Below are 23,325 nucleotides of genomic sequence, written 5' to 3'. Positions count from 1 at the left end.
TAAATTGAGCACATTTAAATATATTTATGGATCATTTGTGTTTGCTTTTAAAAAATGCTTGTTCAGATCTCTTCAAATATTTCTGCAATATTGTTTCTATTTTATATATTGATTTGTAGAAGTCTTTGATATATTTTGGAATCCAATCCTTTTTTCTTTTTCACTTATATAATGAAAATATCTTCCCCCAATTTTTGGCTTGTGTTTTTGCTTTTTGTAAATGATGTCTTTTAGATATATAGGATTTCAGATTTTTTTAATAGGGTTTTGCATTCTGGGTGTTTTGTACCTTTTCTTAAGAAATTCTCTACTTTTCATAAAGCATTAAGATAATCCTTAGACTATTGTCAAGTTTTAAAGTTTTGCTTCTTAGTTTTTAAATCTCTTAGAATTGATTTTTGTGTATAATCAATGTAATTTTTTTAGCATGGGCAAGCAATTGTACCATCAACATTTACTGAATAACCCATAATTTCCACACTCCTCTACAGGGGCACTTCTGTCATATAACAAGTTTTCATATGAGGGTGGGTCTGTTTCTAGGGGTATTGCATGTCCTTGGTTTATTTCTTTTCCAGTTCCCCACTGTCTTAGCATTTCTAGTAAATGCTGCTATCTGGTGGCACATGTCACTTTCATCATGTTCTTCTGGATTGCCTTGAATATTAGCCCTTTGCTTTTCTATATAAATTTTAAAGTAGCTCAAGAAGCACATGCATATACACAACATGTTGAGGTTTTTCTTGGAGCTACCATTGAATGTATAGAAGAATTTGGGGAGAATTTCCAGCTTTGTGATTTTTAGTTTTCCAGTCACCAAACAGGGAATGTCTATTTATTGAACTTTCATCCTACTATTCTTTTTTTGTTATCCTTGGAATTTTCATTTTATAGAATCTCTAAAGTGTTTCTAGGTTTGCTTGTTGATATTAAACTGGATCTGAACATTTTTCAGTGAAGTGAAAGTACATATTTCAGGATATCTGGCCTACCATCCTACCAGAAGTAGAGACCCTATGTAGAGTATTTTTATATGCAATTTCCTACTTATATGTGGACTACTTTGAGTTTGACTTCTCTGTCAACCTGTATGTATATGCTTACAAGGAATATAAGTATATATATTATTTTGTAGGTGGCAAAATGTTAACCAGTGAGAGAGCCCAGTTTTGGTCAGGAGGAATTTCACGAAGTAAGTCTGAAAGAAATTTGTTTGACATGGAATCCTGGAAATCCTCAAAAAATTGCAATATTACAGGTACAGGAATTTAAACTGGTAATTTTTTCATCCACCACCAATAACTTTTGGAAGGCTACCTCTGAAAAGCGCTACAGAAGATCAAGAGAATCATAAAACCTCAACGTTGTCATAGAAATACACTATCATTAATGAGATAAGCAAAATAAAATAGTACAGCCAATAGATTATAATAAATATTATAAGGAGGCAAAATCTCATTATTAAATGAGTGGTACATGCAGTAAATATATTAAGTTTGGGGGTTAAAGAGATCTCTGGAGATTGGAGTGGTCTAAGTCTTCATGAAGCATGAAATACTTGAATTAATCCTCAGAGGAAAAGTAAATTTTAAGAGATGAAACTGGATTAAAGAAGCATATGACAATAAGAGAAATGCAACTTTTATTTTTCAAAATGCATCTTCTAATTTTTAATATATGATGCTTAAAACTTATTTCAATCAAGTTATGGCTCTATATATTAAACAAAAAATCTGACAGTTTGCTTGAATTCATTTTGCTATTTTGGCTGGCCGTTTTGGCTTTCATTTTCTGTAAGGCAGTACTAGTTTCACAAAGTCTCCAGAACCGTTACCAATATTTATTGAGAAATGAGCAAGTATGAGTTGCTGTAAACATAAAAAAGGATGACTTCAATATATTTGTGAGATATGTGGAAATTCCTTATGGTTGATATGTGAATATTTTAATGTGTTACTGATTCTTAAAATACTTTCTAAAGTAATACCCAGTTTTCATTTCGTGGTGGCAACCCTGCTCTTTGTTATTTTAAACTGGAAAAATCTCAGTGAATTCTTTCAAGTAGTAAATCTAATGGTCTATCTTGCAATATTCATTCTCATGAAATGTTTATTTTTTTCATGAAAAAACATCTTGAAAAAAATCTCATAAGAAAAATGTATTAAAATTTGTCAATTCAGGGTTATCAAAAATAATCTAAGAAATGCATTATTAATTTGATATTGTTTCTCAAAATATATTTTAGCTATTAACTTGTATTTGATATTTTTTCACATATTGACTATTATCAGAAAATAAAAACATTAAATCAACAATCGATATAATGAGACAAACTAATTCATGTTTAGAAAAGTATGAATAATTGAATTCTGAGGGTTTTTTTGTGAAAATGAAACATAAAACAATAAGACATAAGTGGATTTAGTCTGGGTCATTCATTTTGAAGGAATTGTGCTAAATGGATTATCTAAACTTTTAAACATTTATTTGTTTATAAATCATGATGCCTTGAGGTAAAATAACATTATATAAATAAACGGTAGAACAATTTAATTTCCCTCTCCTCACAACATGAAAATTTGACCAAATTTAACATTAATTTTAGAGTTGCTCTTAGATGGAAATCAAAAAGCAAAATAAAAAGTCTCTAATTTTAAGCTATAATAAAAATTCACCTTGGTTGTATCTCAGAATGCCACTTCATCTTTCTTTCTTTATTTATTTTTTGTTGTTTGTTTCAATAACAAGAATGTCCAAACCCAGGTTTGCTTACCGATGGACCCGATGCTTCCACACTTCATGTCTATAATGCTTCCACAGCTACAGATCCATTCTGGAATGAAGTGTCTGCTTCTAATCCATTTTTGGATGACATAACTCAGATGAGAAATAACCAGAAGAAAGAGAATATTTCCATCTTGAAAGAAGATCCTTTTATTTTTTTTAGAGAAGTAGAAACTGGAAATTCTTTCGATTCCTCTGGTGATGAACTTGATGTGCATCAATTGCTTAGGCAGTCTTCCTCAAGGAAATCTGGAAGATCAAAAAGTGTTTCAGAACTTTTGGACATTTTAGATTACACAGCACATGCCCATCAGAATATACATAACTCTGGCCAGATCCTTGAACAAGATTTAGAATGGCTTCAGAATGATCGAGAGGCTTATAAAATGGCCTGGTTAAGTCAACACCAGCTGGTCCGCTCCTGCCTGGAATTGAATACAATTAATCATAGTCCTGGATGGGCCCAAACCCAAGTTGCGGAGACTATGATAGTTTGTAAATTAAACCACCGAGGAGGGTCAATACAGTTACCTGAGTCAGATATCACTATTCATGTGCCCCAAGGCCATGTAGCCATGGGAGAATTCCAAGAGGTATCTCTAAGGGCTTTTCTCAGTCCTCCAGAAGTGCTTAACCATGATCTTTCATGCACTGTAAGTCCACTGTTGGAAATCATGCTAGGCAACCTTAACACAATGGAAGCCATACTGCTGGAGATGAAAATCGGGGCTGAAGTGAGAAAGGATCCTTTCAGCCAAGTCATGACAGAAGTGGTGTGTTTACACAGCCTGAGTAAAGAAGGCCCTTTCAAAGTGTTAAACAACTGCTACATTTATGAAGACACCATTCAAGTCAAGCTAATAGACTTGAGTAAGGTGATGTATCTAGTGGCTGCTGCACAAGCTAAGGCTACTCAGCCACCGGCTGCCACCATCTGGGATTGTATCCACAAAACCACCTCAGTTGGAATTTATGGGCCCAAATAAATCCATCCCAGTTTCACTGTTGTTTTCACAGTTTGTGGACATAGTTATATACCAGGAAGGCTAACAATCTCTGATATTAAGAAGGGTGGGAAAACAACATCTCCAGTTGTGTTTCAGCTCTGGGGGAAGCATTCGTTTTTACTTGATAAGCCTCAAGATTTAAGTATTTCTGTTTTTTCATGTGATCCTGATTTTGAAGTAAACGCAGAAAGAGAAAGGAATGAAATTAAACAAAAGAAGTTGCAAGCAGGTGAAGCAGTTTATCAGCAAATTTTATTTTCCTTAATTGACTCCAGAGAAATGCACTTATTTGTTTTCCGTGTTCAGGTAGAGCCTCCAGATGGTAGACCAGTTACACAGTTCTTTGTCACTACGCCCAGTCCAGCCCCAAAACTAAAAAGACTTTCAGATATGTCAGGTGATTTGCAGGAGAAGGAAATCAAGGCTGCTCCTTTATTACCAACGTTGTGTGTTAAATATCCCACATTTCAGGACAAAAAATTGAACTTTACCAACTATGGGGTAACCTTGAAGACAGTGCTAAGACAAAACAAGATTGACTACTTACTTGAATATTTAAAAGGCGACGCAGTAGCTCTTCTAGGAGAGGGCAAGATAAAAGCCATTGGACAGTCCAAAGTGAAAGAATGGTATGTGGGAATCCTAAGAGGTAAAATTGGACTTGTACATTGCAAAAATGTCAAGTTGATTGGAAAGGAACAAGTAATGTCTATGACAGATAGTGTCTTTACAACCAGGAATCTTCTTGAACAAATTGCCCTGCCCTTTAAAAAACTGACTTACATCTACTCAGTTGTATTGACCTTGGTGTCAGAAAAAGTTTATGATTGGAAAGTTTTAGCTGATGTCCTTGGTTACTCACATCTGGCACTGGAAGATTTTGGTCAAATACAAGCAGACAAAGAATCAGAAAAAGTTTCTTATGTTGTAAAGAAGTTAAAGGAAGATTGCCATGCTGGTAACAATACCAGGAAGTTTCTTTATGAACTTACCATGGTGAGTATTGCTTGATCACAGTACTTTATTTACCATAGATAAATTTTTATTATCTTGGCAATATTTATGAAACTCTCAGCAGTCTCAAATAAATTGAAGTCACCTTACAGAAAACATGGAACTTTTCCTACAAGATTATATAACTGATTTCTTAGATTTGGGATTCACTGTGATTTTCCCAGAAACTAGGCCCCTGAAGATCATCTTTTAAAGGAATATTAAAGATTCTGTTTGTGTTAGAGCATAACAGTTAAGAGATCTCTTCTCTTTCTCCCTCAAATAGTTGAATAGCTCTTAAAATATCAGAGAAGCTCTAATAAGATGACAGTAAATAAAGGCAAACTGAAACAAACTAATTAACTTGGACATTGCTATAGGTCCACTTTTTAGTGTGTTTAAAAAAATATATCACCAATGTCTTTTACTTTAGCAAGTTAATATTCTTCTTCTGTAAGCAACGTATCACAACCAAAAAAAAAAAAATGATACGACTAATCCTTTTCTCAATCTTTATGTTTTAAAAAGATACACAGGATCATTTTTTTTTCCATATGGCATTCACTCTAGTATAAGCTCAGTGGAGAGCTGTAAAGAAGATGAAGAACTGGTTTTGCTTTTAAAGTAGAAACTCAGTATATTATTTTTAAAAAAGTCAAGAGCATATTTCTAAAAATGAATAAAATGTGAATGTATAAATAGGAATAATGATAGCAAATAACCCTCTTAAGATCTCTCTGTGCTTGGCACTGTGCTGAACACTCTATACACACTATCTCATGTAGCATACAATAACTCTATGGGGAAAGTACAGTTAGTATCGTCATCTCACAACTGGAGGAAACTGAATCTTATGAGGTTGGACAGCTTGCCAAGGGCCCACAGTTTGTTAGTATCTGAGATGGTACTTGAGACCTTTTTGGTCCCAAAGCCACACTTAAAAACCACTGTGTCTTCCTGAAACAAAGTTATGAACATGTGTGTGTGTGTGTGTGTGTGTGTGTGTTGTGTAAGTGCATATATGTGCTTGTGCATGTAGTAAATACCATGTAACTGTGCAAGGCTGGTGCCCTACAAGAAATGAGTGAGATTTATAGGCAGGTTCACGTAGAGGAGCAAGGTTTTAATCAAGATGAAAAAGGAAGAGACAAATTTTTAAAAAGGAATTTATTTTATGGCATTAACAGTAATTTATATAGTAAAGAAAAAGTATATATAAAACACTTCCTCTCTTTCAACTATTTGTATGGTTCTACAGGGACACTGAGAAGGTTTAGATTTTAAAAGCTCCACTGCGCAGTTGTTAAGTGGATAGTTACATGGTGGTGTGTTTGTTGCGTTCTCACTAACCTGAGACATTTAGAGTCATTGGCTGATCTACCAGGTCAAAGCTGCACACACATTTTGCAATAGCTTATTACCTCTCATTACCTCTGCATCAGCTCATGTTCATCATGAACCCATGAAAGTTTGAACTGAAAACTGCTCTCTTGTTTCTTTTAGTGACAAAAAAGAGGTTATATTGGCCAAATGGTCTGAAAGTTTAAGCCTGAGCATACCTGCATTATGTTGGTGCAGGATAATTAATTGAGTGGCTTTCATGACTAACTAGACAGTGATGGTGGGGAGGTCATTCAAGAGTAGTTCCTAAAAACTCATACTGCACCTCAGTGGAGGTTTCAGGATTTCTGTAGGGAAGGGACTCTTGGGCCTGATTATCTGACTGGAAGACAATGGAGCATGGTGGGTAGGGGCCATCTCTTCAAGCTTTCTTTGCACAGTACGTATGCTTTTTTCTTGTGTGTTAGTTTAGGGTAGCAGGGAGGGAGCTGATAAAGACTGTGGATTCCAAACTCCTTAGTTATCTTTTGACATTGAGACTGGCTGCCTTATATACTTGACACCTGATACTCTCTCAAGCACTGTAACACTGACTGAACTTTCATAATGAACAGGTAGTCAGAGAGGGTGGTAGTACCACTGTATCCATTTAAAAAATCATTCAATAGATATTTTGCTTCTCCCTAAGGTCTCTTCACCATAAATGTTGGGTCAATATAGGCTTGGGGGTCGTTCTCCTAATACCTCCATAGGACGGACTCCTGTGGACTTCCGAAGTGCCTTGGTCATCCATTCTGACCTGTTGCTGCATAGTGATAGATGAAAGTCTTAAGTGCCATTCAATGATGAGGGACTACCAAATGAACAGAAAATAGATATATACATAGGTCTAATCTCATATTTTGAGAATACATTCAAGGCAAAAGAGAAACTTGCAGACTTGTTTGAAATGATTGACAAAGCTCAGATGCCTAATTAAGGAAGAAAGGGTCTGATAGTTTTCCATTTTGCACTGTTGAAGGCTAAATGTTTTATCTCCAATAATTTGTGGTTTCTCTTTAGCACAATTATACTGGTGGTGAAGGGAAAGAGTTAGTTTTTTGGTCATAAGCATCCATAGCTTTGTTGGAGTGTCTTATTTTTATGCAGTAGTTATGATTCTGGGAAGTTTTAAATCACATTTTGATGAAAAACAGAAAAATGTTTACTAGTCCCAGTGTGCTTAGAAAAATCTTGTAGCCAATCCTCTAGTAAGGAAAGGAATGTTTTTTTCTAGAGTGAGTAATCGTCCCTGGGTTGATAAATTACAGACTGCTAGAACCTCGGGGTATCTTTGGCAGTGTCTAGCTCAACTACCTCCATTTGCCATTAAGGATATTTAGAAATACATTAGTTGAGTGGTTCATCCAAGGCCTTAGAATTAGTCACTGAGTTACTACTAAATCTCCCCTAATTTTGGTCTAGTTATGTTTGCTGTACTTTGCTAACTGGATTTGCTTAAAAGCAAATCAACTTTTTGAATTTTAGAAAAGTCAAATATACATGTAGTAAAAAGAGGACACCAGTTTCCAGAATATGTAATGAAAAGATTAACGTAAGGGAAAAAGCCCGTCAGTTGCTTTTGATCATGACATGTAATTGTTGCTGCAGGCTCTGTTGAAGATGGATTGCCAAGGGTTAGTAGCACATCTCATCCGAGAGGCTGCTCTTCTGACTTCAGCTGTCAAACTTGGAAAAGGCTGGAGGGAACTAGCTGAGAAGTTAGTAGGACTCACAAAGCAACAAATGGAGGCATTTGAAATTCCTCACCAAGGAAAAGCTGGAGATGTTACTGTTGAGGTAAGATTTCTGCTTGTCTAATTAAACAGTTAAAAACTCAAGTAAATCAAATGTAATTAAGTCTGCACCACATACGTGGATTGAGGGAGAGTCCCAGAGGATCCAGGAACTGAAGTTACTGTACCTATAGCGGTCATTATTGTCTGTATGCATATAACTCTTTAAAGGCATCAAGGACCCTTAAAATATATGGCTGTTTCTTCTGTTGGATTATGTATAACACAGCCTTTGATCAAATAAATCGACCAAATTGGAGAGCTAGCCAGTTAGTAGGCAGGACTTTAAGAACTTGAGGCAGAGAACAGATAAACTTTGAAGGGAGGAGATGGCAACAAATCAGGACAAGGGAAGAGGATATAATAATAAGTATTTATCAGCCTCAGACACAGACATAGTTGTTTGTTATAATAATGTTTGGTGACAAATATTAAGAGGGTAGATGGTGTGGGATCACAGAAAATCAGAGATAGAGATATCTAAAAGCTACATTATCTCCTTCACAATTTTGCATACAATAAGAGCTATAGACATCAAATACAGAATAGCAGCACTTGGTATAAATTAAATGTTTAACATGAATATACTGTTTTTATTAATATTAAAAGAAATTTCCTCTGTTAGTGTAAATTAGATAAATATTTTCTCTATTTACTGTAAAGAAATGTGAGTCAGATTTTATTGCCTTAAATAAAAATACTCCAGTGATGAGCACATATGCAGTGTTCTGTATCTTTCTCTCACAAGAGTGAAAGCATTTTCAAGGTATTTCAGTTAAGGAATGATTCTCTCTCTGATTAGATAATGACTTTGCAAGAGGCAAAAGCTATGTCCTCCATTTCCGTTTTGGGCCTAGAGCTGGGTATTACTTTCCTGAGACAATTTTCTTATTTTGAAGCAACCATGCCATCTGGGTAAGCAGAATCAGGCAACCTTTCCATGATGAGTCACGAGGCAAATTAAGTCAGTTTGATCCCAGCAGCTGCAGTGGAGGTCTCCGCAGGTTGGCTTCTGGGTCCCTGGAGCTGCCTCTCCAGCAAGGACTCCTCTAAACTAAACACTTGAGCCAGGAGCAGCCAGGACATATTTCCCCCTTACAGACTACATTTATATTAGTACACTAATAGGGGTATTACCATCTACAAATCAGTTTTTGCTGAATGTGCTGAAAGATGAGAAACCTTTAAGAGGGAAAAAAAGAACAATATTACGAGGGATATACTATTCTGGTATTTCAGTTAATTGATTAAAAAGTTGTCTATGAGATACCACTGCCTGTTAGACTGGCCCAAATCCACAGCACTGGCAATACCAAATGCTCTTGAAGATGGGGAACACCTGGAACTCTCATTCAGTGCTGGTGAGAATGCAAAATGGTACAGACACTTTGGAAGGTACTTTGGCTGTTTCTTACAGCCATACCCTTAGTATACAATCCATCAGTTGTATTCCTTGGTATATACCCAAAAGAGTTGAAAGCTTATGTGCACACAAAAACCTGCACATGAATGTTTGTAGCAACTTTTTACATAATTGCCAAAACTTGGAAGCAACCAAGATGTTAGTAGGTGATGGGATAAATAAACTGGTACATCCACATAATGGAAACTTATTCAGGGTTAAAAAGAAATGAGCTACCAAGGCATGAAAAGACACAGAGGAACCTTAAATGCATATTACTCAGCAAAAGAAGCCAGTCTGAAAAGGCCACATACTGTATGATTCTGAAGATTTGACATTCTGGAAAAAGCAAAACTATGGAGACAGTAAAATGATCAGGGATTGGGAGGGGAGGGACAGATGAATAGGCAGAACACAGAGTATTTGTAGGACAGTGAAATACTTGGTATGATATCATAATGATGGATGTCATAACACATTAGTCCAAACCCATAGAATGTACAACACCAAGAGTAAACCCGAAGAGAAACTTTGGACTTCGGGTGACTATGACGTGTCCATGTAGATTCATCATTTGTAACATATGTAGTACTCTGTGGAGGATGTTGCTAGGTGGGGAGGTTGTGCTTGTGTGGATGTGTGGATTACTTTCTTAGTAAGTGTCTGTTTTTAAAAAAGTTTTGTGAAGAGTTATTTGTCAGAAAGTTCTTATTCTCCTAGCTTTGTCAAGAATCTGATTTCTAACTGTGGTTGTTTATAGTTTGTTTTCCCCCAAATCTTGATGGAAGCCAACAAACAACCTACTTTTCCATTATCGACTTTTGCACAGACAAAATCACAAATGACTAAGTCAATGCCTGCGGTGGATAAATACTCAGAAACAGAGAGGAAATCCACTAGGTGTCTTTCTAGGGGCTATTGTTCAATTTATTGTGATTAATACTAACGGTTATCCCTCTGATCCATGTTATTAAATGCTCACAAAATAATCCAGGGTATATTTACCTGAAGCCATTCCAAATAATCTATAGGAGTTTTTACCCGTTAGGCCTTCAAACTAGAGGGAAATGTATGTGAATTTCCATCCCCCTGTAAAAAAAAACTAGCTGTACAATTATTCTCTCCGGAGGAAGATGACTCTTAAATATGATCAATTTATAAGCAACATAGTTGATTTCAAAGCACTGTGGTATTAGTCCTGGGTAGGGGATGCAAAAAGAGGGAAGTAAAATTGGAGCAGGGAGATAATAAGGTCTCTGATTCCCATGGTGTTTCTGTTTCCTGTATTTCACTTCCTCAGAGGGCACACATTCCAAAAATTTCCTTTTATGTATACTAGAGCCTATAATTAGGCTGTTTTGCTCACATTCCTTCCTTTTCAATCTCTTTCACTTCCTTTTTTTTCTGTTTTTCTTGTATCTAAAAGTTATCTAGCACGTACTTTGCTCCAGGAACATAACAAAAATTAACTTTAATTCTTTCAACAAAAACTTCTGAGGAAATGCGACCTAAAATTAAACTAATATTCCTTACAACGTCGAGAGGCTAAGTAACTTGCTTAAACATACATAGCTAGACAGTCATAGAACCAAGTTTGAGCACAAGCCATTGACTCCCGGTTCCTCCTACTCTAACCATTACCCTCCGCCCCCACTCCAAATCCAGTGTGGTGGCTGAGGGCAGAGCAAGCAGGTGTGACCAGGACCAAGAGTTTAACCATCCCATGTCACTTCTTCTTTGTCCTTTTTTCAAGCCATGATGTGATATTACCAAAATTTGCCTTAACATCTTCATCAAGGTTAAAGCCAATTAAAGAATGGAGAATATTAATAGTATGTTTGTCATATTTTCCTCAAATACTTTTGGACATTTCTTATTCTTTTGTAAAGAGAAAAAAAAGTCTCTCTCTGGAGACTTCTGAGAACATCACTTTTAAGTTAAATTTTAAGAAAGGTTACTCAACTTTTCCAAGACATTGAAATTCCAACATAAAACCGAAATTGTACAGTTTGGAATTTGATTTTAAGAAAAACACTTTTTCAGAATATTTCTTTTAAAAAAGTACTCTTATGCTATATACAAAGAGGTTAACTATTGCCAAGTTTTTCCTGTGAAAGTTAGTGACAAATTATTGGAGTTTTTCTGAAGACATTTAGACCTTTAATTTTAAAAAAATCAATAAAATACTAGAAAAATAGTCCATTAAAAAAAATTGTAGTTGGATTTTATAACGGGAAATGCTGGGGATTTCAAGGCAAAGGCAAATACAGGCCTAAACTGGATACTCAGTCTTCTGGGTATTATTACCATATATGATAATAATTTCCCTAGCAACTTTCTTCCATGGGCCCCATTTTTCACAAAAAGAGTATGTTCTTCCCATCTTATTCAATAAAAACACTTCTCACCAAAGACACAAAAGGTTCACTTCCCCCTTTTAAATTACCTTCTACCGATGCCCACTGTGTTCCACCTCAATCTCAGGTACCAATAACCTATTGAGACTGACTTCTTTCTCACTTGCAACCTTCCCTATGGAATGAAATCAACATTCCTAGTTGTAATATTTTTCCATCTCAGAAGCCACTCATAGTGTGTACACATATCAAAAATTCATAAAGCTATACACTAAGATTTGTGCATTTAATTGTACGGACCTCAATATAAAACAAATAAATGCATTTAAAAAAATAAAGTGTATATATAGAGAAAAAAAAAAACAAAGAAGCCACTCACCTACAGAGAATTATAACTGGCCAAGTATGTTCATAAGTCTTCTTGCAGTCAAACTCTTTCAGAGAGGATTTGATTCTCTGTTTTATCTTCTAGCCATAATCTTTGTCTCTCTGCATGTTTGACTGGCAGCTCTAGTGTTCAGAGCACTTCATTCTAAGTCTAGAATAAAATTGAAAAGTAGGTATTCCCCAAGCAGCTAATTTCAATTTTGTATACATGAATGAAAATTTTCTGTGGAATTCTTCCTCTTTCTTTAGTATCTTCCCTCTGTATCCTAGCTTTCAGTATTTAATTTAACCATAAATTAACAGGTTTTATGGAATATCAATTCTCAGCATTGGAGAATTAGGTGCTCCAATAAAAAAAAAACAGAATGAAAAAATATGATTTTTTCTCTCTAAAGTTAAGTTTCATTTAGCCTGGGAATTGGGATAAACTGTTAATATTTGAATTGCTATATTTTAAAGAAGTATATGATTAGATGCTGAAATAAGTGAATGTGAATGAAATAGTTGCCATTTATTGTGTGTTTACTGCACGTCAGCTAATCATTATGAGCATTTTCTTTACGATATCTTATTTATTTTAACAAACATTGTAAGGAACACATTATTACCATCCACTTTTCACAGGTATTCAGAGTGAATGCGTTTGTGTATGTTATCCAGAATTATATAGTTATTAAATGACAGAGGTAGGATGCAGATCCACACAGTCCTATCCACTGTGCTGTACTTACAATAAATCCTTTCAGAATAAACTAAATAAAAAAACAAAAAAGATCAAAGTGGACACGAATTGTCAGGGGCACATTCTAATCCTGAAGGATGAGTAGTACTTGAAAAATTGGAGAGGACTAGAGGGGATTTCAGTGCATCTGGATACCAGTGACTTCTAGAGACTACTAAGAAGATGCAGGCTAGAGGGGAGAGTTCATCTTACTGATTATTGGGAAATACGGTCAGCCATATGTATATTTTGGAGTTGATGGAAGAGAGTCTTGAAAGACTGTTGTAACATAGAGGTTAAGGTGCCTGTTCTGGATTCCTGTTCCAGCTCTACCATATATTAGCCCTAAGACCTGGGCAAGTTATTTGACTTTTGTAGGAATTGATTTTTTTTTTTTTTTTTTTTTGCAAAACGAAGTGAATAATACTATTCTATTCATTAGATGTTTGTAGGACTAAATGAAATAATACATGTGAAATATTTGGGAAAATGCTTTGCACATTGTAATAGGTAAATATGTGCTGTTATTTTGGCTAAGAGGAAGTGATGAATTTGACAACTGTGTGATGTTGAGTGATTTTTGGCAAAAGGAATAAAGTATGGTAATTTTTTAGTAAGATGGCTGAGAGTAATTAAAAAGAATGTTATGTAAGCAATAAGTCAGCAATGATTCAAGGTTTCTCTTCTGAGAAAGTGGCAGAATGGTAATGCATGGAAAAAATGAGAAAAAATTTCTTGGCTGACCAGCTTTTTCTTACTGGTTAACAACATTTAATTTTCCTTGGAAAATGTCTCTTGCAAAAGGTAAATGGAATGTCCTTAAACCCTTACAGTTTTCTGGACTCACGTGGTGACTCCTGGATTCTGCCTACAGGGATGTGGCATTGTCCAGTTCTGTATCTGGAGCAGGCTTAATTCTAGCCTTAGTACTTAAATCTATGGTTTGCTGTTCTGGTACAGTGAGAAATATATTTATAATTTCTTTAGAAAGGGCAAAGTATTACATGGAAATTCATCCACCAGTGAAAAATGCATAGAATTTCTCAAATCACCATTGTTTGTACTAGAGATTCAACGCAGTGACATAATACTTAGATGTCATAGTCGGTTTTGTGCAATACTGTAATGCTTGTTGCCACAACCTTTAATTCCAAAAGATACTCCCCTTTTTAAATGATGAAATTAATAATAAAACACACCACCATGAAATTCAAGGCATAGCACACTGATTTCCTATGATCCTTGGTTTAATTGTATATTACATGTCCCATACCACACTAAAGATCAAATTGAAATAGTGATCGTATTAGGTTAAACATTATAAATACATTTAAAATGGATTTAGAGACATCAATATTTGATTTACATTTTAGTTTTTCTTTATCAAGTCTTATTATTCGGGATCACAACCAACAAGGAATTTCAGAAAATTGAAGTCTAGCTAATTATAAGACTTAAATCAACACTTATTAGATATGCTTAATATTGAAACAAATTCATAGCCACCCTTTAGTGAAATGCCCCTGAATTTTATAGCTGGGTGATCTGGATTCTTTTCCTAACTGAGAATTGCTGAGAATGGCTTCACTAACAGGTTTTTCTAAGATGTTAATACTGTTTTGAACAGATACACGAGCAAGGAACAGGTCCTCTATCTTCTTCTTGTTCATGCTTAACCCCTGAAGCTCCACGTGGTTATCACCAGTGAACAGAGCTGGCTGCCTCCAAAGAGGCTTTTCCAAGAAAGTCTTATGGCAAATGTGAACCAAGTTCCATCTCCCTTCTGAGGAAATAGAAGGGAGATCTAATCTAAGGGAGAATAGAAATCAAACCCCTTGATATGTTAGCCTGCCTCTTCTGAAGGTAAGAGCAATCGCATCTTCAATATTTATGTCCTTAACCAAGTATAGGTGATGAAAGGCCCACCTGGATATTGTAAATGACATACCGAAGGTAGAATATGTGTAGCAATAATTAGTAAGGCAAATTTGCCTTAATATTTCTTCAGCTAACTGCACTTAAAATGAAACCTTGCTCCTACAGTTTTATGAGGAATGTAGGTGGATTATTAATCCTTTAATGTAGCAAAATGTAATTATCCAAGGGTAGTTAAAGCCAGTTGAATTTTTTATTCTATTCATATTTTATGAGCTGAAAAAAGACATATAATGTCATGCTCAAATCTGAATTGATTTTGTTCTTGTTGCGTTTCATTATCCAGTGCATTATCTTATGACTCTTATTGGCTCTGGAATAAGCACTCTAAATTTGGAAAGCTAAATTTTTTTTATCTGTGTTCCTGTTTTACCTCTTTTGGCATTCCACTTTTTACTTTTTCATGGCTCCTTTACCTTTTTTTTTTACCCTCTAATATCTGGAAGATAAACCAAAGACATTTTCCTTCTACACAAATGCTGGGGCTTTGAAAACTACTCAACTTTGATAGGCTAAATGCTTAGAGATGCTGCTGCCCCTTATGTAAAGAGATCAAAACATGGGCAAGAAATAAACAGCTTTTACCAAAGGGACAGGGACTGGGGAGGGTAGGTGGGAAGAGAGAGATAAGGGGGAAAATGGGGCATTACGAGTAGCACACATAATATAGGGGAGGGTGGGACATGGGAAAGGCAGTATATACAGAGAAGACAAGTAGTGATTCTATAGCATCTTACTATGCTGATGGACAGTGACTGCAATGGGGTATGTAGGGGGGACTTGATAATGAGGGGAGTCTAGTAACCATAATGTCATTCAATTAATTGTACATTAATGATATCAAAATAAAAAAAGAAATAAACAGCTCTTTGCTTTTATCAGCCTCATGCTTCCTATTCAAAGAAGAACCCACAACACCATAAAGTTAACATTAAAAAGAAATCTAAGAGTAGAGGGGTAAGAATGATGACTTGTGTGTCAGATATTTGTGATAGAGATGAGAAAGCTGAGAGAATTTATTTGGTGGTTAAGAATGATACAAAAAAAACCCAAAAACCCTGAAAAGCATGCTTTCCTTTTGATTTGTCTGAGCATTAGTGCAGAGTTTCTGCCTATCTTCCCTTAAATCATATCATTAAGCATGGGCAGAAGAACTATTTTTAAATCACTGAACAGATAGAAAATAACATAAACCTGGAAGATCTCTTGGCAATCCACAATTCATTTCCAGCTTTTGGAGGACTTAACTTAGGTCATCCTGGAAAGAGATTTGTTTATTTTGCTCATTTTATTCGTTCAAACATTTCCAGAGAAAATGACTTCATTTTTTCTTTAATTTGTTACAAAGCTTAAAGTCCTTTGTGCCTTTAATGTGCATGTATTTTTGGACACAATTTCATAAAGTCTAAAATTAATACTTGCAGGTTACCTTTTGTGTCTTTGATAATATATATTCACTTACTGAATAAGAAAACTAGAAAGACATATGACAATAAGAAATGCTGAAGAAATAAAAGCTTAAGTTTTTAAGGGCTTGAGCCCAGATGTCATAAATCTGTATTGCAAAGGAAACAAACAACTGATGAGACTATTATTACATTGGTGAAAGCTGGACTTTTGACAGACTTCATTAAGGTAAATCTCAATGTGGTAAAGTTATATTTACCATACCTAGCAGAGATTTCCTTATTAAGGGAAAACAGTTCCCAAAATTTGATACTTTTCATCATTATATCAAGTACATAACTACAACATATGCTTTTGATTCCTTCTCATTTGTTCTTGATATTGCTCACTTGATTATGTAATGTCTTTATATTTTGTAATGACTTCAGTATTTGTCTGTGTTAATATTTTCTGAGTAAAGGAAGTTAACTTTTCTTCTTGAGTGTTTTATATATGTTATTTATTTAAACCTCAACAATGCTAAATTCTCCATCTGGCTAAGTTAGGATTGAAACCAACCTCCCTTTAAATTGTAAAGTATTACTTTTTAGAGACTTTTTCCCTTTAAAAATAATTTTATTTTCTACTGCTTCTCTTTCTGGTTTGTCTCCCTTCCTTAAACTTCCAAATTCCACCTGTGGCCCCTCTGTTCTGTGGCTTCCAGTTCCTTGCCATCTGCCTCTGCCTGCAGCCTGTCCTCTACCACTCTCTTGAACTGCCTTCTCCGAGGTTACCAAAATCCTGCTAATTGCCAGAATCCCGGATTTTCTCTGTTTTCCTTCATGTTTCCACATTACTTGTTATTAGAGGTAGTGGAAGAGGTAACAGGAAAGAGTCCTCAGTGAGGAGCATGCTAGTTGGTGTTTAATAACCAGCTGTTCAAGAGAGGAAAAAACTCTAATTTGTAGCTTTTGCTAATTTCCATGGTATATAAAAACTATCAAAAGATGATTTTAGCTTCCCAAGGTGAGGTCAGTGAACATGGAGTTGGGAGATATGTGAACAATAGGCTCTGCGGAGCTGTGAGCCAGCTCCATCAAGTCACTGAATGCCCTCTTTGGGGTGCTTAGTCCTTAGTTTTCACAACGTGAAATGCACTGCTTCATTTTCTGTAACTCTGACACCAGCTTCTCCCCATCCTTTTGTTGCTTCTATTTCTTGTGTGTAGTCCCTAATTGTAGACTTAATTGAGGGTTAAATTTTTTTATCCCTTTGTTTCCTTCTTTGGCATTTTCCTCCACTCTCATGCTTTTTACCATCACTTTAGCGCGTGTGATGCTAAGCCCTTGAGAGCTCCCTGGACATCATGTCTCTACTCCAGTTTCTTATTGGAGATAGGAGACACCCTTCCTTTACCTCACACTCAGTTGGGCTAAAACTAGACTCCTTATCTTTTCTCTCCCCAAAAGTACCCACTCTCCTTCATATCCTATTAAAAAATATTGAATGCAAACTGTATGCCAGACACTTGAGGTGCTTTGGACATAAGATATAGAAATTATTATTCCTATTTTATAGATGAAAAAACTCAAAACTCAGATAATTTGATTAATTTACTCAAATTGACCCACTCAGTAGGCAGTGGAACTCAGATGGGAACCCAGGATTCGGAAACCAAAACCCATCTTTCTCCCTATTATACTGTAGTGCTTCTCAGTCAATGGAACTATCATATTTTCCTAACACTATACTAAAATATGCAAATAATGTTGAGTTTTTCTTCATCACTAATTACCAAATCCTGTATGTTCATCTACTGGGCCAGTGTTGTACAGGTAACTATATCCCTTCTATGCTATAGGCTTCTAAAATTAAGAGCCATGTCATATTCATAATTTTATTTCTTTCTGTAACAAAATTCCTTTTAGTGGTAGCTACCCAGTAAATCTTGATTTAATACATGAAATCATTAATTAATGAACAAAAATATAGTTAGACTGTTTTCACTGTATTTGTACCTCAGTGTTTTTCTGTCATCTGTATTGAAAGTCACTGATGATGTTATATATAGCAAATCAAATTTTTCACTGAAGGGATATCCACGTTTAGTTTGTTGCAAAAAGGAATAAAAATAGGATGCAAAATATGTTATTTTTATACAAATCATGAAGTTTACTATTTTCCTAGTGTTTACAGCCCAAAGTTATTGTATCAATTTCCAGGCAACTTATGGTTTAGACTCCAAGGAATCTCCAAGGAGTTTAGGGTCACTCCTGAGAAGTCTTTTTATACTTTCACAAGTCTTAATTGGGATCCAGAACTCAGCAATTTATCCAAATGTTTCTAAATGGCAAGAACTGGCTGTACTGTTGTGCTATCAATATAAACTGCCAAATGTGAGGGCATTACGTGGCTGTCTGCATAAGTGAGTGGGTAAATGTGTCAGCTGATTTCTTCTGAATCTGTAGTTTTCAGTTCCTGCATCACCTTGGCGTGCTTCATGCTTCCAACAGCACCGAGGGGCCTCTTCATGACTGAGTATGCCTCAGGGCTTTTCTATAGATAGGAATCCACTGAGCTGCAGCAAGATAGGTGACACTGAGCTTTTCTACCCCGGGATCTCAGTGGCCCCATTTTGGCTGCCTCTGATTATGAAGGTACTTTGACTCTGCGCCATAGTGCAGAACCCAGATTATCCATTTGTGATTCTTGACACATCTGTTTTCTGGGACACTGTGCCATCATCTTGGTACTGAAATGCTCTCAGTTGCTGTTTATCACAAAATGTCTTCAAATACATCTTTTATCAAACTCAGTCACTAAGGGACTTAGAATCAGTCTTAGGACACTTTAGCTGTAAACACCATGAATTTAAACAATATATGACAAGTTGAAAAATAGCATACCAGCTAGTTGAGCATCAGGGAATTTTAATGAATGAAACATAGAACACAGGTCTCAAATTTACAAAGGATTAGGATATACCCAGTGCAGAACAATGTGCCTGTTAGTGCTGTTTTGCATCTGAGCAGTGACAGGCAAGGCTGAGTCTGGCAAAAAGGCTGTATTAATATTGCCTCAACTCATCAGTATTAATATTGCCTCAACTCATCTTCCTTTGCTGAGCTAATAGTGGTGAGCTGCACTTCGGGGGTTTGGTTTCAATATGAATATACAGAAAAATAGATGAGCGAACACCTCATTCACAGTCTATCAGTGAGAGAAGATAGTCTTTATAAATCAAGTTGGTGAGGGTGAAGCCTATGTACAAAAATCTGGGATGATTTCTGTTGCTGCATCATGACCATCTTGTGCTATAACCTTGATAAGATTTTCCACTCAATACCTTGCAGAATTGAGCTTTGTCAAGACAGGTGAAGATAAGGGTGTTCATGGCTCCCCAGGCATGGCAATTTGGACAAAGAACATCAAATTGTCTTTTAAGCCTGATGCCTAGCCTTTTACATAAATTGAATTGAAACATACTGGAACTCTTTATTTAGGTCTTTCATTCTTTCAGCTTCAATTATAAAGTATATGGGGATATCAGACAGAGGAGAGGAGAAAAATTGTATCAAGGCCCTATTTCATGTGATGTTACTACTAATGGAAGCTCTATTTTAGGAGGGCAACTCTGTATAATATTTGGCTCAGAGTCTGTTTTCCTGCATTTTACAACTGATAAAATCACAAATGAATTAGTTTAATGAGCTGAAATAAGTAGCAAGTAATAAAGTTTATATTCCAAATATTCCAACAAAAGTGCATGGCTCATTTTGCTGTTTACCTAGAAAAAACTCATTTTCAGCTGAATCTGTGTGTACTCTACAATGTGTCTTATTTGGTCAGCCTTTGTCTCTCTCCTCTCTGAGACTGGTTGCCTTGGTTACCATTACATACAATTCTGTATGTGAAGTTCCTCTTTGACGTACATTTATTTCTATGGAAACAGTGACATCATTGGTATGGGTAGGTGCTTAGGGAAAGCATAATGAAGTATTGAATATTGATCTTTCTTTTGGTCATAAAATGTATCTTTAAATTATCTTTTAATTAGAAAACTATACTTTTGCTTTCCTTTTGACTTGATCATGAAGCTATATTTTTTCTTGTTTATAGACTTGCTCAAATAAAATGACTTAAAGTATTAATATACTATATAGCTCCTTCTTTAGGTGTGGTGTCATAAAGCTCACCAGGGATACCTGTAACAATAAAATAGTTATTAGTTTGACTTTAAAAGTGTCTCAGAGAGTGAAAGGTTGATGTCAATAACATTTATTATCAAAAAATTGTTCAAGGTACTTTATATTCATATCAAGGCAATGAGCAATGTATAGATGATGGATCAAGAAAGAAAGGCCCTACTTGTAGCCATTACTTTTTAACTATCTAGGCTCAGAAACACAGGAATAAGCAGGGAATTCATAGTCACTACAACATGTTTTCTATGGCATTGAATAAATCCATGTATAATTGGTATCCATTTTCTTTAAAGTCTTAAGAGCTTTTAAACTCTTTCTTAACATCCATTTTCCTCTCTGTTTTACTTCCACACTACTCCAGTCTAATTTTGTTTTTTATAGATGTGGAAACCTGCCTATGATTTTCTCTATACTTGGGGTGCTCACTACGGAAATAGCTACAGAGATGTATTACAAGATCTTCAATCAGCTCTGGACAGAATGAAAAACCCTGTAACCAAACAATGGCGAGACCTAACTGGAGCTTTAATACTAGTAAATTCTTTAGAGGTTTTGAGAGCAACTGCATTCTCCACTTCTGCAGAAGTCTAGTAATGAAGGACATGTTTCTTGGAGGAGGGAGGATTGTGTGTATATAAGGGAAAGACTTTTTCCATGTTTGAAAAAATATCTTTTTCTGCTGAAAGCACAGACTAACACACAATCCAAGGATGAACTTTATAATCACACGTTTTGGTATGTTTCAAATGCGTTCATTATGCTGCTGTGTTCTTCAGAAAGGAAAGAAAAATGCTCTCCCTTTCAAAGTTACCATTAATTTCTTTATGTTAAAACAAATGACTGTTAGCATCATTATATCATACTGACACCCAGATAAACTAGAGGCCTCAGAGGGAATGGAGTTTTACCAGGAGGCAGGCAGGGAGAGAGAAGCAGCAAACATAGTACTCAGGGGCCAGGCACAGGCTCCATGCTTTCCGTGCCTGATCTGTCCCATCTCTGGGTGGAGTTCTCTCACATTATTCCCATTTTTAAGGTGAAAAGTCAAAGGACTGGAGAGGATGCTCAGGGCTACATAGCTAGTATGAAGTAGGTTTTCTGTCTGCAAAATCTCATTTTATTTTTTTTTAAACCATAGCACATAGCAACATGGTAAGAAAATTAAAATGTGTATTAAAACTTCTAGGGAAAGGATAGCTATTTCATGTTAATGGAAGCTCACTGCTCTCTTCCACCACCTCTTGAAAGACTGCTGGAAGGAAAATATGACATCATGAGGAATCTGTTGTCTGCATCCATGGACTGGAGTTTTCACCACTCTCCTCCAGCGTCTTGGGACCCAGCTAATCCTACCGAACTTGGAATTTGTGTTCAGGATCATAGTTCTTTAACTCTCAGGGATTTTTTAAAAACCTGATTTATCACATTTGAGTGCAGGATCTTAACCACCAAAAACACTGCTATCTGTGTGTGTGTGTGTGTGTGTGTGTGTGTACGTGCAGGCATCAGAGTGGTTTCTAATGCTTTTGGAAAGCAAAGATCATATAGGAATTTGGGCAAGTATTAATGCTGACTGCTGGCCATGTTCACAGAGAGATGGTCTGTGCTTGCTCGTATGTTCAATCCTCTGGGCACCTGCTGGTGTCAATGTGTTTTGGACAGTCATTCATTTATTGCCACTCAGAGTGTATGTACCTCCTCTGTGGCAGGCACATAGATGCTTGAGGTTAATAATGGGAAAAAACAGTGAGATCTATTTAGCAGATCACTGCTAAGTGATGGAGACAGGCAATCGTAAAAAATGGTACAGTTTAACGTAAAATAGTAATCTGTAATAACAGCTGCAATGGAGACTGAGATGCCAAGACATACGGATATGGGGGGTCGGATCATGTGAATCGGGATCAGGTTAGTTTGCCCTGGGGAGGAAATGAAGAGCCTGAAGGAGGACCCAGCCGCCCTTCCCATCTGGGGACGGTGGAAGTGGGAGGTAGTTTCTCAGTGCCCTGAAGCCTCAGGAAGGAAAGGAGCATGGGAGAGGCCGGGAGCCAGGATGGAAGGCCTGAGCGCGTGAGGAAAGGAAAGACACCCTCAGAGGTAACAGGGATGAGCTGAATGGGGATCTTGTTTAGGGATCCTGAATAAAATATGTCCATTTGGCTAAAAAGTAAAAGCAGAATCTTTTGGGAGCTTTTAATACACCCACCCTGGGGTATTTGGTATGCTGGCAAAAGTAATTTGAATTAGGGTTTAAGAACATCTTTAAAGCTTTTAATATTTATATTTGATGATAAGAGGACACAGACTCCCCAGGGAGGTATGTACACATATTCAAGGACAGAATTTATTTTAGTTGAAAATAAATTCAGAGAGGGGGAAAAAAATAATATGTAAGTTCAAGACACAATAATTTTTACTGGTGATTTTGCTTTCTTTAGAACATTCTTGGAATCTTATTAATATGTTAGCAAACCAGAAAATTTCGGGAAACAATAGTAAGGAATTAAATTAATAACTGGGTTTTTCCAAGCCTCATGATCTGAGAATGCAGAGATCTTGTTAACTGATTAGTGTAGTAGATTAAATAAATCACTCCAGATTTACATCATGTCATGTGTTGTGATTATTGTTGGGAAATTTAAGAATAGTTTAAAAGATGAAAAACATGATCTCTATAATTTAAGGATGAAGCAGTGGTTTAAGTATTAATACACACAAAGATATTTTGTAATCTTATAGCAAATACTTCCAGAGGAATTTTAAACCCATGCCCAAACATTCTGCTCTTATAAATATATTCTAATATTTTTGTAAATCATTTCTACTTTTCAGAAATTTTTAGATTTTTCCTATAATGGATTTTATAAGCAGAAAAGATTAACTCAGTAATCACAAATTGCCTTTGAAATTTGGCAGCAAATCAAGGGAATTAATAAGGCACTTAAATCCCATCCTTGATATCATTAAAAGCA

General features: G+C 35.9%; 1 protein-coding gene across 1 annotated transcript in view; it reads left to right on the top strand.

Annotated features, from left to right (window-relative positions):
• The window catches only part of MACC1 (MET transcriptional regulator MACC1), a 65,175-nt gene extending 42,212 nt beyond the window's left edge, over nucleotides 1–22,963 (top strand). Inside the window, 4 exon segments of the mRNA XM_036877275.2 lie at nucleotides 1,136–1,258; nucleotides 2,749–4,787; nucleotides 7,776–7,964; nucleotides 20,735–22,963. Coding sequence (XP_036733170.2) covers nucleotides 1,144–1,258; nucleotides 2,749–4,787; nucleotides 7,776–7,964; nucleotides 20,735–20,944 — 2,553 coding nt within the window. The 5' untranslated portion in view covers nucleotides 1,136–1,143 and the 3' untranslated portion in view covers nucleotides 20,945–22,963.
• Nucleotides 22,964–23,325: the final 362 nt, after the last annotated feature.

Source organism: Manis pentadactyla, chromosome 7 (genome assembly GCF_030020395.1).
Source record: "Manis pentadactyla isolate mManPen7 chromosome 7, mManPen7.hap1, whole genome shotgun sequence".
In the NCBI taxonomy this organism is placed as follows: Eukaryota; Metazoa; Chordata; class Mammalia; order Pholidota; family Manidae; genus Manis; species Manis pentadactyla.
Note: the sequence above shows the minus strand (reverse complement) of the source record. Positions and strands in the feature narration are given on the sequence as shown.